Here is a 16,471-nt window from a genome sequence, read left to right on the forward strand (position 1 = left end):
TGTAAAAAACAGAAACTTTAGCGCTCACAAGAACTGCTGCCATTTTTATTTGGAAAGTGCTATTTAGTTAACTCTTTTTGCAGATGATTAATAGATAAATTCCTCATGTCCAGCAATTAGAATTTTTCGGGTTCCAGATCTTGCGCTAGCTACAGATTACTACAGACTATTCTGTTTTTGACAGATTCTGTTTTTCGTGTGTTGTTTGCTTATTTTGATGAATCTATGGCTAGTAAAATAGTTTATAAACCATAAATAAGTTGGAATACAGTAGGTTTAACACCAATCTAAATAAAGAATGAGTTCATTACAGTACCTTGAATTGGTGTTTTGTTTTCTTTCGCTAACGGAGCTCACGAGATTTTCTACTTTATGTTTTGTGTTGTCAAGTTTGCAAGTTTTGGGTAAGGATTTGATGGATTACGGAACAAGGAGTGGCAAGAGCCTAAGATTGCGGATGCCTATAGCACTCCCAAGATAATATAAGGACACCAAAAAGCCAAAGCTTGGGGATGCCCAAGAAGGCATCCCCTCTTTCGTATACTTCCATCGGTAACTTTACTTGGAGCTATATTTTTATTCACCACATGATATGTGTTTTGCTTGGAGCGTCTTGTATGATTTGAGTCTTTGCTTTTTAGTTTACCACAATCATCTTTGCTGTACACACCTTTTGAGAGAGACACACATGATTCGGAAATTATTAGAATAATTTATGTGCTTCACTTATATCTTTTGAGTTATATAATTTTGCTCTAGTACTTCACTTATATCTTTAGGGCACGGTGGTGGATTTGTTTTATAGAAACTATTGATCTCTCATGCTTCATTTAGATTATTTTGAGAATCTTAAATATCATGGTAATTTGCTTAAATAATCCTAATATGCTAGGTATTCAAGATTAGTAAAAACTTTCTTATGAGTGTTTTGAATACTAAGAGAAGTTTGATGCTTGATGATTGTTTTGAGATATGGAGGTAGTGATATTAAAGTTGTGCTAGTTGAGTAGTTGTGAATTTGAGAAATACATGTGTTGAAGTTTGCAAGTCCCGTAGCATGCATGTATGGTAAACTATATGTAACAAATTTGAAACATGAGGTGTTCTTTGATTGTCCTCCTTATGAGTGGCGGTCGGGGACGAGCGATGGTCTTTTCCAACCAATCTATCCCGCTAGGAGCATGCGCGTAGTGCTTGGTTTTTTATGACTTGTAGATTTTTGCAATAAGTATGTGAGTTCTTTATGACTAATCTTGAGTCCATGGATTATTCGCACTCTCACCTTTCTATCATTGCTAGCCTCTTCGGTACCGTGCATTGCCCTTTCTCACATTGAGAGTTGGTGCAAACTTTGCCGGTACATCCAAACCCCGTGATATGATACGCTCTTTCACACATAAACCTCCTTATATCTTCCTCAAAACAACCACAATACCTACCTATTATGACATTTCCATAGCCATTCCGAGATATATTGCCATGCAACTTTCCACCATCCCGTTTATCATGACACGTTCATCATTGTCATATTGTTTAGCATGATCATGTAGTTGACATAGTATTTGTGGCAAAGCCACCGTTCATAATTCTTTCAGGCATGTCACTCTTGGTTCATTGCATATCCTGGTACACCGCCGGAGGTATTCATATAGAGTCATACCTTGTTCTAGTATCGAGTTGTAATCATTGAGTTGTAAATAAATAGAAGTGTGATGATCATCATTTAATATAACATTGTCCCAATAAAAAAGAGAAAAAAAAAAGAGAAAGGCCAAATAAAAAAGTGCCAAAAAATTGAAAAGGGACATTGCTACTATCCTTTTTCCACACTTGTGCTTCAAAGTAGCACCATGATCTTCATGACAGAGAGTCTCTTGTTTTGTCACTTTCATATACTAGTGGGAATTTTCATTATAGATCTTGGATTGTATATTCCAACAATGGGCCTTCTCAAGTGCCCTAGGTCTTCGTGAGCAAGGAAGTTGGATGCACACACACTAGTTTCTGTCGTTGAGCTTTCATACATTTATAGCTCTAGTGCATCCGTTGCATGGCAATCCTACTCCTTGCATTAACATCAATCGATGGGCATCTCCATAGCTCATTGATTAGCCTCATTGATGTGAGACTTTCTCCTTTTTTGTCTTCTCCACATAACCCCCATCATTATACTCTATTCCACCCATAGTGCTATATCCATGGCTCACGCTCATGTATTGCGTGAAGGTTTATAAAGTTTGATATTACTAAAGTATGAAACAATTGCTTGGCTTTTCATCGGGGTTGTGCATGACGAGTGCATTCTTGTGTGACGAAAATGGAGCATGACTAAACTATATGATTTTGTAGGGATGAACTTTCTTTGGCCATCACTAGTAGAAAACAGGGCTTTGGTCCAGGCCGGGTCAGCCATTAGTCCCGGTTCAGTCCAGAACTGGGACCAATGTGGGCATTGGTCCCGGTTCGTGAGCCCAGGGGGCCGGCCGGGCCACGTGGGCCATTGGTCCCGGTTCATCTGGACCTTTTGGTCCCGGTTGGTGGGATGAACCGGGACCAATGGGCCTCGCTCCTGGCCCACCACCATTGGTCCCGGTTGGTGGCTTGAACCGGGACCAAAGGCTCCCCTTTAGTCCCAGCTCATGTCACCAACCGGGACCAATGAGGTGCCTATATATACCCCTCGCTCGCGAGCAGAGCACCCCAGTGCTCTGTTTTTCTTTGGCCGAGGGGGAGAGGGCTTGGTGGTGCTCTAGCTCACCTCCTATGCACACAAGGTATTCGATGGAATGCCCGAGCCACACTACTTAAGCTTTCTCCTCTCCAAGCTCGACCTCCAAGCTCCATTTTCCATAATATTTGTCTAGGTTTAGCGGTCCGTCACGCCCCGTCCCCGTCTTCACCGCCGTCGATCACCCGCACCGAGCTCATCGCCGGCACCACCATGGTGAGCCTCTTGTTTTATCTTCTTTCTGAAAGGAAAAATATTCTTACTTGTATGTTTACATAGATACTTGTATTATTTTCTTACTTTTATTATTGCATCTTATATAGTGCGATGGTTTTGGTATCCGCCCCCGTCGGCCCTCGTCCTGTCTATGATTCGGATGTGGTATATATATTATCTTTATAACTATTGGTTCATTTATTGTTTATGAAAATTATGCCAACCAACGTGACATAGATTTTATTTATGTAGGATGTATGTGAATCGGAAATGCCAACCGACCCTATTGTCGAGAGGTTAAATTTAGTTGAAGAAGAAAACAATTTGTTGAAGGAAAAAATAGAAAAATGAGGAGGAGAAGATGATATTGGAGTTGCATGTTGCGGATGTCGTCGATGATCACAAGATCAAGATGGATGCAATGCGCTTGAAGATTAGAAAGATTAGAAAATATGCCATTCATACCGAGGCTTGGTATCATTATGCTGTTGGATCAATTGTTACATTGGTTACGATTATGATCGCATTTGTTTTCGCATTGAAATGTTTTACATAGTTTCAATGTATGGTTTAATTAATTAGATGCTCTGGAGAGCTATATGTTGTTAGATGAGAACTGTGTATGCACTTTGGTTTTAATGTGATGATGAACTTCTATTAATTTGGACACTTAATTATATATAATGCACACAGATGAACCGGCAATGGATGTACGGTGACAGACACACCCGCGAGTACATTAAGGGCGTGCATGAGTTTCTCGATGCGGCTGAGGCAAACAAGCAGAATGGTTTTATGTGTTGTCCATGCACTGAATGTGGGAATACGAGGTCTTACTCTAACCGGAAAATCCTTCACTCCCACCTGCTTTACAAGGGTTTCATGCCACACTATAATGTCTGGACGAGGCACGGAGAAATAGGGGTTATGATGGAAGACGGCGAAGAAGAAGAGTACGATGACAAGTATGTGCCCCCTGAATACGGTGATGCTGCAACGGGGGGAGCTGGTGAAGATCAAGAGGAACCAGACGATGTGCCCAATGATGCTGCAACGGGTGAAGCTGCTGAAGATCAAGAGGAACCAGACAATGTGCCCGATGATGATGATCTCCACCGGGTCATTGTCGATGCAAGGACGCAATGCGAAAGTCAAAAGGAGAAGCTGAAGTTCGATCGCATGTTAGAGGATCACAAAAAAGGGTTATACACCAATTGCAAAGAAGGCAACATAAAGCTCGGTACTGTACTGGAATTGTTGCAGTGGAAGGCAGAGAATGCTATGGCTGACAAAGGATTTGAGAAGCTACTGAAAATATTGAAGAAGAAGCTTCCAATGGATAACGAATTGCCTGACAGTACATACGCAACAAAGAAGGTCGTATGCCCTCTAGGATTGGAGGTGGAGAAGATACATGCATGCCCTAATGACTGCATCCTCTACCGCGGTGCATACAAGGATCTGAACGCATGCCCGGTATGCGGTGCATTGCGGTATAAGATCAGACGAGATGACCCTGGTGATGTTGACGGCGAGCCCCCTAGGAAGAGGGTTCCTGCGAAGGTGATGTGGTATGCTCCTATAATACCACGGTTGAAACGTCTGTTCAGAAACGAAGAGCATGCCAAGTTGATGCGATGGCACGGTGAGAACCGAAAGAAAGATGGGAAGTTGAGAGCACCCGCTAACGGGTCGCAGTGGAGAAAAATCGAGAGAAAGTACTGGGATGAGTTTGCAAAGGACCCAAGGAATGTATGGTTTGCTTTAAGCGCGGATGGCATTAATCCTTTCGGGGAGGAGAGCAGCAATCACAGCACCTGGCCCGTGACTCTATGTATGTATAACCTTCCTCCTTGGATGTGCATGAAGTGGAAGTTCATTATGATGCCAGTTCTCATCCAAGGCCCTAAGCAACCCGGCAACGAAATTGATGTGTACCTAAGGCCATTAGTTGAAGAACTTTTACAGCTGTGGAATGGAAACGGTGTACGTACGTGGGATGAGCACAGACAGGAGGAATTTAACCTTAAGGCATTGCTGTACGTGACCATCAACGATTGGCCCGCTCTCAGTAACCTTTCAGGACAGACAAACAAAGGATACCATGCATGCACGCACTGTTTAGATGACACTGAAAGTATATACCTAGACAAATGCAGGAAGAATGTGTACCTGGGCCATCGTCGATTTCTTCCGACCAACCATGAATGTCAAAAGAAAGGCAAGCATTTCAAAGGCGAGGCAGATCACCGGAAGAAGCCCGCCATGCGCACCGGTGATCACGTGCTTGCTATGGTCAATGATTTACACTACGTAATCTTTGGAAAGGGTCCCGGTGGACTAGCTGTTCCGAATGACACTGACGGACACGGGCCCATGTGGAAGAAGAAATCTATATTTTGGGACCTACCCTACTGGAAAGACCTAGAGGTCCGCTCCTCAATCGACGTGATGCACGTGACGAAGAACCTTTGCGTGAACCTGCTAGGATTCTTGGGCGTGTATGGGAAGACAAAAGATACACCTGAGGCATGGGAGGAACTGCAACGTTTGCACGAAAAAGACGGCATGCCTCCGAAGCAGTATAAAGGTCCTGCCAGCTACGCTCTTACAAAAGAAGAGAAAGAAATCTTCTTTGAATGTCTGCTCAGTATGAAGGTCATGACTGGCTTCTCATCGAATATAAAGGGAATAATAAATATGCCAGAGAAAAAGTTTCAAAACCTAAAGTCTCATGACTGCCACATGATTATGACGCAACTGCTTCCGGTTGCATTGAGGGGGCTTCTACCGGAAAATGTCCGATTAGCCATTGTGAAGCTATGTGCATTCCTCAATGCAATCTCTCAGAAGGTGATCGATCCAGAAATCGTACCAAGGCTAAGGAGTGATGTGGCACAATGTCTTGTCAGTTTCGAGCTAGTGTTCCCACCATCCTTCTTCAATATCATGACGCACTTCCTAGTTCATGTCGTTGACGAGATTGTCATCCTGGGGCCCGTATTTCTACACAATATGTTCCCCTTTGAGAGGTTCATGGGAGTCCTAAAGAAATATGTCCGTAACCATGCTAGGCCAGAAGGAAGCATCTACATGGGCCATCAAACAGAGGATGTTATCGGGTTTTGTGTTGACTTCATTCCTGGCCTTAAGAAGATAGGTCTCCCTAAATCGCGGTATGAGGGGAGACTGACTGGAAAAGGAACTCTTGGAAGAGACTCAATAATATGCAGGGACGGATATTCTTGGTCTCAAGAAAACTACATAGTTCTACAGAACTCTACCTTGGTGACCCCGTATGTCGATGAACACAAGAACAGTCTGCACTCCAAACACCTAGAGCAGTGCTACGACTGGATTACATGTGAACACATCAGGACTTTCAGCAGTTGGTTGGAAACACGTCTCAGAGGTGACAACACTGTTTGTGATGAGTTGTACTTGTTGTCCAGGGGACCATCTTTGACTGTATTGACTTACAAAGGATACGAGATAAATGGGAATACATTTTACACGATCGCCCAAGATCAAAAGAGCACCAACCAAAACAGCGGTGTCCGCTTTGATGCAGCAACCGAGAGCGGAAAGGACACATATTATGGTTACATAGTGGACATATGGGAACTTGACTACGGACCTGATTTTAAGGTCCCTTTGTTTAAGTGCAAATGCATCAATCTGTTAGGCGGCGGGGTACAGGTAGACCCACAGTATGGAATGACAACAGTGGATCTGAAAAATCTTGGGTACACTGACGAACTGTTCGTCCTAGCCAATGATGTGGCACAGGTTATCTATGTGAAGGACATGTCTACCAAACCGAGAAAAAGAAAAGATAAGGAAGCGAATACATCATACGATGAGCCAAAGCGCCACATAGTTCTTTCAGGAAAAAGGGACATCCTGGGAGTGGACGGTAAGACAGACATGTCTAAAGATTATGAAAAGTTTCATGAAATTCCTCCCTTCAATGTTAAGGCTGACCCAAGCATCCTGATAAACAATGAAGATTATCCATGGTTACGGCGCAATAAGCAAATGACACAAGCGAAGAAAAAGTGAAGACTTTCTCCCGCAACTATTATGATGATACCATGCCAACTTTGTAACACACGAACATGCTACCATTGTCCGTTTTGTACATGCACATGCTATGTGGGTGAAATTATGATACCATGCCAACTTTCAACTTTTTCAGAGTTCATTTGAAATGCTTTCATGTCTTATGGTTCGGCCCTCGTAATACCATGACCATTAGTCCCTGGCCCATGCCAACTTTCAACTTTCTAAAACTAATGGCACTAACAGAAAGTTTATAATTTTGCTCCTCGCCCCTGGCCCATGACCATTAGTCCCAGTTTGTGCCACAAACCGGGACTAAAGGGTTGGTCCTCGTTGCGAGTAGAGTTTAGTCCCACCTCGCCAACCGAAGGGGGCTCACCCTGGTTTATAAGCCCTTCCCTCTCTGCCTTGTTGAGCTCCTCTCAAAGTGAAAATAGATGCCCTAATAGAGAAAAGTTTAACCTAAATTGATTGTGAATTTCTCTGAAATTCATAGAAGTTTACTAGGAATTTAGGTTGAATTTTCTTTATAAGCGCATCTATTCTCATTTTTTTAGTAAGTTAATCACAAACTTGTGATTCAAACAATTTTCAAAGAATTCAAATTTTAACTATTCAAATTTGAAAACTAATGGCACTAACAGAAAGTTTATAATTTTTCTAAAACTAATAGCACTAACAGAAAGTTTATAATTTTGCTAACCTAAAAGCAAACAGAATTAAAAATTAAAGCAAAAAACAAAAGAAAATAAATAATGCAAAAAAAAATCAAAAAAACAGGAAAAAAACTATTTTTATAGTAAAGTTAATCACAAAATAAAATAAATAAAGCAACAAAGAAAACAAAAAACTAAAAAAGTGTTTTCAAATTTGAAAACTAATGGCACTAACAGAAAGTTTATAATTTTTCTAAAACTAAAAGCAAAAAGATTAAAAAAATAAAGCAAAAAACAAAAGAAAATAAATAATGCAGAAAACAAAAAAAAACTGGAAAAAATAGCAACAATAAGTATTTTGTTGTAAGTAGAAACAAAATAAAATAAATAAAGCAACAAAGAAAACAAAAAAACAAAAAAAGTGTTTTCAAATTTGAAAACTAATGGCATTAACAAAAAGTTTATAATTTTTCTAAAACTAAAAGCATAAAGAATTAAAAAATAAAGCAAAAAACAAAATAAAATAAATAAATCAACAAAAAAACAAAAAAATGCCACCTACTAGGCCCCCATGGCCTGAATACGACTAGAAACCCATCCAAGGGCCAGGATTCAGGCCCGCAGGAGGCCAGTAGGCCCACAGGCATAGCAGTGACAATTAGGCTCGTAAGCCTGCAATGGAGAGGAGCTCGAGAGGGGTGCGGCAGTGGGGCTTATAAACCACTGCGCACCCCTCTCAACAAGCGAGGTGGGACTAAACTTTCGACGCAACAGCCACACAAAGCCTTTGGTCCCGGTTGGTGCCACCAACCGGGACTAAAGGGGGCCATTGGTCACGGTTCGTGGCACAAACCGTGACCAATGCCCCCCTTTAGTCCCGGTTGGTGCCACCAACCGAGACCAAAGGCCGCCGCTTCCCGCCCTTTGGGCTGCTGAAAAGAGGCCTTTGGTCTCGGTTGGTGGCACCAACCGGGAATAAAGGGGGGCATTGGTCAAGGTTTGTGCCACGAACCGTGACCAATGCTCCGTCTATATAAGCCACACTTGTGAAAATTTTGGTTCAGTTTCTTCCATCCCGCACCGACGACGCCGCCAGGCTGCCCATGCTCGCCGTCGCCGTCGCCGTCACCGCCCGCTCCTCGTTGCCGCCGCCGCCCGCTCCTCGACCCCGCGCCGCCCCCGAGCCCTTGCCGCCCTCGAGCCCGCGCCGCCCTGGAGCTCGCCGTTGTCCCCAAGCCCGCGCCGCCCCTCGAGCTCACGCCGCCCCTCGAGCTCGCCGTCGCCCCCAAGCCCGCGCCGCCCCCGATCTCGCCGTCGTCCCCGAGACCTCCTCCCAGATCCCATGCCGCCCTCGCCGCCCTCCTCCCCGAGCCATCCGCCGCCCTCGTCGACGCCCTCGCTTCCCCCGTCGTCGCCCTCGCCAGTCAACCTCGCTGCTGTGAGCCGCCGCCACCTGTTTATCATTTTTTTTCATTTTTTTGTACGTATATATAATGTATATATGTATGTGGCTATATGTATGTATAGATGTTCATATATGTGTATTATTTTTTTGTCCAGAGCATTTTTTGTTCATATATGTATTTTTTTGTTTATGTGTATTATTTTTTTTGTTCATAGCATTTTTTGGTTCATATTTTTTTCATAGCATTATTTCCATGTATATATGTATGTGGCTATGTATGTATAGATGGATAGCATTTTTTCCATGTATGCATGTCATTGTCGATATACCCCCTCCCCGTTAACTTCGACAGGAGGGGGGGTCGATATAACCCTCCCCGATAACTTCGACATGAGGGGGGGTCGATATACCCCCTCCCTGATAACTTCGACATGAGGGGGGGTCGAGAACTAGTTTAGGGGGTCGAGGGTTGAGAACTAGTTTAGGGGGTCGAGGGTTGAGAACTAGTTTAGGGGGTCGAGGGAAGAAGGGGAAGAAGAGGGAGAAGAAGAGGGAGAAGAAGAGGAGAGGAAGAAGAGGAAGTCTTCTCCTCTATTCTTTCTTCTCTTCTTTTTTCTTCTTCTTCCTATATATATTAGATTTTTTATTTAGGTTGTTAATTAGTAGATATTAATTTTTTTCATATATGTATGGATGCATGTGATATGTATGTATGTACGCATGTATTGGGTATGTCGTTGTCGATATGCCCCCTACCCGATAACTTCGACATGAGGGGGTCGAGAGGGGGTCTAGGGTCGTCGAGGGTTCGAGGGGTCGAGGGGTCCAGGGTGATCGAGGGTTCGAGGAGTCGAGGATCACCGAGGGGTCGAGAGAGGTTTCCTAGTGTCAAAGTATTGAAGAAATCCATGGCTTCATCATTAGCCGGAAGTAACCAGGGCATGACGAAGTCCTCCAAAGTTATTTTGGAATGGTGTCCCGGATAGGATAATTTGCCTTTTTGTATGAATTTCAGCAAAGGCCTTCCAAATAACGATATTTGGAAGGTTCTTGCTGAACTTTGTACCAGAAAGCGAATTATCTTATCTGGGACTCCGTTCCAAAATAACTTTGGAGAGCTTCGTACCATCATGCACCTGTTACTTTCGCCTAATGATGAAGACATGGTTTTGTTGAATTCTTTGACACTAGGCAACCTCCTGACCCCTCGGCGATCCTCTCGAACATGAGAGGAAGAAGAGGATAAAGAAAGAAGAGGAAGAAGAAAAAAAAGAGGAGAAGAAAGAATAGAGGAGTTCTTCTCCTCTTTTTTTTCTTCTTCTTCCTCTTTATTTTTTCGGGAATGAGGGTCGTCGAGGGTCGCCGAGCAGTAGAGGAGAAACCCTAAATAGAAAGTATCGTCGGTGTGAGATACATGTACCGTCGGTGTCGGACACTACATCCACGTCCCACAAGTGGCGCGGGCTTCGACGCCCACGTCACTTGTGGGACGTGGATGTAGTGTCCGACACTGACGGCCACATGTATCTCACACCCACGATACTTGCTATTTAGGGTTTCCTCTACCGTTCGGCGACCCTGACCCTCGACGGCTCCGGTGACCCAATGCCGGTGCAAGAAGGAGACCGTGATGACGTCTCCGGTGACCAAACCGAGTCCGACCAGGTATATATATTAGTTAAGCTTCTACTGACTAGCTAATTGATGCATTCATTGTTTTGGTATGTACACATATTAATTAAGTCTTTGTTCTTTTTTCTAGCCCTCCGGATCGAGCACAACTTTGGTAAAGGACGAGGCCCGAAGAAAAAGTTGAGCTCGGATGAAAAGTTTGAGATCATAGCAATCGCGCCCGACGGCTAACCGATTGAACCCCTCCAGACAAAGAGTGCATTTGTTGCTCAGTGCGGGGTTTTGGTTAGGGACAAGATCCCGGTCAGCATCCAGCAATGCTTTAAGCCGGCTACAGAAGACCCTGAGGTGTCTTATGTCAATGATATGCAGAAAAATGATCTTTGGACTGAGCTGAAGTCAAATTTCACCCTACCACCAGAGGATCATCGAGAGAAGCCAGTTAAAGAGCAATTAATCAAGTCTTTTGCTCCTAAGAGGATGGCAGAACTATTCAGGAGGTGGAAGAAAGAGCTGAATAAGTTTGTCGAAAATAATGAGACACCAGATTTCAAGGGAAGATATGAGAAGATCAGAGATGACTGGCCCGCATTTGTGGCCCACAAGACATCGGAAAAGAGTAAGAAGATGTCAGCGACAAACAAGCAAAATGCTGCGAAGAAGAAGCATCACCATCGCACGGGGTCAGGTGGCTACCTCGTAGCCCGGCCTAAGTGGGCCAAGACTGAGAATGATCTGGTTGATAAAGGGATCGAACTAGAGACAATTAACTGGCCAGACCATTGCCGGACTTGGTTCTTCTGGGCTGGCGGAACCTTGGACCCTGTAACAGGGAAGTGCATTTGGATGAATGATCAAATGGACATATACCAGTCAGGAAGCTTCAACACTATATCAAAGCAGCGCAGCAAGGGACGTTCTTTCCAGACAGAGAGAACGACGAGCTCACAATGGCCCTCGGGAATCCTGAGCACCCTGGACGGACACGAGGCACGCCAGGCTCCATTCCGTGGAAGGTTGGGTTTCCGGACGCAGGCGGTTACAAATCCCATGAGAGGAGGAAAAAAGTGTAGCAGACCCAAATGCAGGCGCTGCAAGCAAGGGTACAAGCAATAGAGGAACGAGAAGCAAATCGCAGCAAACGTACTGTCGAAGCTTCCCCCGAAGCTACCCCGCCATCTCAGCGGAGAAGCAGCGTCGCTTCCACCGAGCTGCTTCAGCCAGAGCATGCATTGACGGCTCCTGCCAGCTATCCCATGGATGCTATCACGGAGTCTAAAAATTGCCACCTTATGACGCAATGGATGAATTTGAAGGTCAAGGCGGCTGTTGGCTCTGTTTATCCTACTGAAGCCGGCGCAACTTTTCACTACCGGCCGATTCAGCTTGACCACCCTACCGGTGAAGGGGAGACTAGGCTGGGGTCTGCTCTGAAGACTCCTTGCCTATGGCGGAAGGAGCTCATCAACCTTCCGAACTAGACGCCTCCGCCTCCTCCTCCTCCTCCGGCAAGTCAGGGCACTCTGCCTCCTCCACCGCCTCCTCCTCCGGCGAGTCAGGGCACTCCGCCTCCTCCACCGCCTCCTCCTCCGGCGATTGACGATCAGGGCACTTGACCGGCTCCTTCTCCAGCGCGTGGCAGCACTCCGCCTCCTTCTCCGCCTGCGCCAACGCGCCCGAGCAGCCAGCCTCCTCCTTCTCCTCCTCGTCAGCAAGGGCGGAAGAGACCTACCGCCGCTCCGGCTGCTCCGGCGCGTTGTAGTCCCTCTCCTCCGCCTCGTAAGCAAATAAAGAAGACAACCGCTCCGTCTGCTCGGTCGGCGTCTAGCAGTACAGCCAGAGGCGGGAGGACATACAGATTCGGTCCTTCTCTGAAGACTCCAGAGAACTTACCATACGAGAGGACCCCGGAGGAGAACACCGAGATCGCACGAACCGAAGTGGATGACTGGTTTCAAGGGTTGAAAGCAAAGAGACATCCACTTCCGGAGGAGAAGGTAGATCCGGTGAAAGCGAAGCGCACTCTGGCTGCCCTGACAAAACCACCCAAGTCTCCGCCGAAAGGAAACTATGAGCACATTATTGGAAAGGAATTTGCCGAAGCGGAGCGGTCGGGAAGTACTGTCAGTGATCAAAGGCTGAAAGAACGACGAGCTGGGAAACAAATTGCCCAGCTCGGCGAACAAGCGAAGCAATCGTGCCCCCCGCTCAAGGTGCCTAGCCACAACGTCGCTAATGATCCGAGGATGGTGCCCGGTTATAGCAATCTTGCAGATTACCTGCCCGATGATGTACATTATGAACCCATGGAGGTGCAGATACAAAGATACGAGTACGGGAAGCCTCTCATCAAAGATGAAAGATCTCTATCAACGATGATGCGAAGATTGCATGATTGGTACTTGAAAATCTGCAGAGACTCTAGGGGGAGGAGCACTTTGTATGTGAAAGTAAAAAAGGAGCATGACCTCGTTGGAATTGAACTGTTGCCTGTTCCATTTGAGGAGTTCTATCAGTTTTTCAATCAATTGGCCCTCGATAAAACAACGGTCGCCTGCTACTGTCTATAAGTAGTACTACTTCTGTCATTAAGTCTCTCTATATAGCTCAGCTCTTTCATTGCATGTATTTATAATCATCCTCACTATATTATGCAGATTGAAGATCGCCGAATTGAAGAAAAGACAAGTCGGTGATATTGGGTTCATTAACACATATCTCATAGATGCAACTCAGGTTAAATTTCATGCAGCAGCTACCGAGGCCAACTTGCTACGATCGTTGGTAATAAATGAAAACAAAGATATAATACTCTTTCCTTACAACTTCAAGTGAGTGTTACTATCTTGTGCGTATTCGGTTTCCCTTATATATTAGTCAAGGTTATAGTAATGTAATTGATGAGTTATGCATGCGTGTGCAGTTTCCACTATATTCTCCTAGAGATTAAGCTTGAGCAGGGACTAGTAACCGTCTTAGACTCAAGACGAAAAGATCCCCAGGACTATGCAGACATGACTCAAATACTCGAGAAGTAAGTTAAATCGATCATTATCCACCATATCAGCAACTTTGTTCATTTCCTGATATATCAACTAATTGTTTTCTTTGTCCGGCAGGGTTTGGAGAAAATTCACCAGAAAAGCTCCGGGACTGCCGAAGGACCTGCAAATTTAGACGCCCGAAAGTAAGTACTATAGTAGCATGTTCCGCGCATCTACTAGTCATTCAAGCGCTAGTTTCATCAATACCATTTGACATTCTTGCTTATCAGTTTGATTGACCTCTATTTCTTGTAAAGTGGTTGTGGCAGGAACAAGGGAATGATTTCTGTGGATACTACGTTTGCGAGTCCATCCGCCACACGACCTGTGAGCGGGGCTACACTGATGAACAATATGAAGTACGTAAATAACAACATTCACAATTTTATTTTATTACCATCATTTGTGTTGAGCTTCATTCATTCATATATATATGTATTGACCCCCTTCTTTAAATTAGATGTTTCGGAAGCGGGATGAACTCCTAGCACCATCTCGCATGCGAGAAATTCAAGAGGAATTGGCGGCATTCTTTCTTGACCACGTGATCCTTGAAGACGGAGAATACTATGTGGACCCTGAGTCCGTATGATTATATTTGTAAGAGATAATTATTGTATATATGTAGCCGGTAGTGTCGGATAGATATACGAGAACTTGTTGTTCGACCAATCTCTCGGAGAAGGAGAGGTGCTCGATATCACTTCTCTCTTTATGCATATATGTTCATGACGATCTTCTGTTTCCTTCGTTTGCTTACTAGCTAGCTAGCATGTCTAGTCCTCTCTATACGTATGTATAGTACGTAGCGTCGACCAAGCACGGACATAAGAGAGGACACTTCTCTCTATTAATTATAGCTAGCTAACACAATATATGAAAAACCTAAATTAACCCCCCAAAACCCCCAACCCCCCCCCCTTCAAAAAAAACAAAAACCCCAACCACAGAAATGCTGACGCGTGGATGCCTATTGGTCCTGGTTGGTGCCACCAACCGGGACCAAAGGGTCTCCTGCCTGGGCTCCACGCACAGGCCACGTGGAGGCCCATCTGTCCTGGTTCTGGATTGAACCGAGACTAAAGGGACAGGGCATTAGTACCGACCCTTTAGTCCCGGTTCCAGAACCGGGACAAAAGGCCCTAACAAACCGGGACAACAGGCCCTTTTTCTACCAATGCATGTTATTTTGAGAAGACATAATTGCTTAGTTAGTATGCTTGAAGTATTATTATTTCTATGTCAATATTAAACTTTTATCTTGAATCTTTCGGATCTGAATATTAATGCCATAATTAAGAAGAATTACATTGAAATTATGCATAGTAGCATTCCACATCAAAAATTACGTTTTTATCATTTACCTACTCGAGGACGAGCAGGAATTAAGCTTGGGGATCCTTGATACATATCCAACGTATCTATAATTTTTGATTGCTCCATGCTATATTATCTTCTGTTTTGGACATTATTGGGCTTTATTATTCACTTTTATATTATTTTTGGGACTAACCTATTAACCGAAGGCCCAGCACACAATTGCTATTTTTTTGCCTATTTCAGAGTTTCACAGAAAAAGAATATCAAACAGAGTCCAAACGGAATGAAACCTTCGGGAACGTGATTTTCGGAACGAACATGATCCAGGAGACTTGGACCCTACGTCAAGCAACCAACACGGAAGCCACGAGGTAGGGGGCGCGCCTAACCCCCCCCCCCCCAAGGCGCGCCCTCCACCCTCATGGGCCTCCTGTTGCTCCACCGACATACTCCTTCCTCCTATATATACCTACGTACCCCCAAACGATCAGATACGGAGCCAAAACCCTAATTCCACCGCCGTAACTTTCTATATCCACGAGATCCCATCTTGGGGCCTGTTCCGGAGCTCCGTCGGAGGGGGCATCGATCATGGAGGGCTTCTACATCAACACCATAGCCTCTCCGATGATGTGTGAGTAGTTTACCTCAGACCTTCGGGTCCATAGTTATTAGCTAGATGGCTTCTTCTCTCTTTTTGGATCTCAATACAATGTTCTCCCCCTCTCTCATGGAGATCTATTCGAAGTAATTTTCTTTTGCGGTCTATTTGTTGAGACCGGTGAATTGTTGGTTTATGATCAAGTTTATCTATGAACAATATTTGAATCTTGTCTTAATTCTTTTATGTATGATTGATTATCTTTGCTTCAAATTATCAGTTTGGTTTGGCCTACTAGATTGATCTTTCTTGCAATAGGAGAAGTGCTTAGCTTTGGGTTCAATCTTGCGGTGTCCTTTCCCAGTGACAGTAGGGGCAGCAAGCCACGTATTGTATTGTTGCCATCGAGGATAACAAGATGGGTTTTTTATCATATTGCATGAATTTATCCCTCTACATCATGTCATCTTGCTTAAAGCAGACTGGAGAAGAAGAAGAGACAGAGGTAGAAGAAAGGCTGGGAGCTGTTGGATGTGGATCTGACATTCAAAATGATCAACTGACCCAATTCTAAAAAATCAGTCGACTGATTTCTAGCCTAACCCAAGAAAATAATAGGACGAGGAGGGGAATTTGGTAACTGGCAGGAGGGGTGATGAAATTGAGACCAGGGTGTCGCCAACGGCTAGGTAGCCGAGGTGGAGGCGGGCCGGACCCCATCAGCGCCCTCCCCGACTATCTGCTCCTACTTGTCCTCGCCCACCTTCGCTGCACCCGCGCACACCAGCATTCTCTCTATTAGTCCTA

The 16,471-nt window shown here is 44.7% G+C and overlaps 1 protein-coding gene across 1 annotated transcript; it reads left to right on the top strand.

Moving 5' to 3' along the window:
- Positions 1 to 3,637: 3,637 nt before the first annotated feature.
- Positions 3,638 to 16,254, top strand: LOC147961963 (uncharacterized). Its single transcript, XM_087534003.1, has 2 exons — positions 3,638 to 5,585; positions 16,247 to 16,254. Exons 1-2 carry the CDS (start codon positions 3,638 to 3,640, stop codon positions 16,252 to 16,254), a joined length of 1,956 nt encoding a protein of 651 aa, XP_087390129.1.
- The last annotated feature ends 217 nt before the right edge of the window (positions 16,255 to 16,471 follow it).

The sequence above is a fragment of the Triticum urartu genome, chromosome 7A, assembly GCF_056163025.1.
Source record: "Triticum urartu cultivar PI428250 chromosome 7A, HENAU_Tu73, whole genome shotgun sequence".
Taxonomy (NCBI): Eukaryota; Viridiplantae; Streptophyta; class Magnoliopsida; order Poales; family Poaceae; genus Triticum; species Triticum urartu.

Excerpts from the sequence above, each read along its gene's own strand:
- LOC147961963 (XM_087534003.1), top strand. The coding sequence starts at position 3,638 with ATGAACCGGCAATGGATGTACGGTGACAGACACACCCGCGAGTACATT.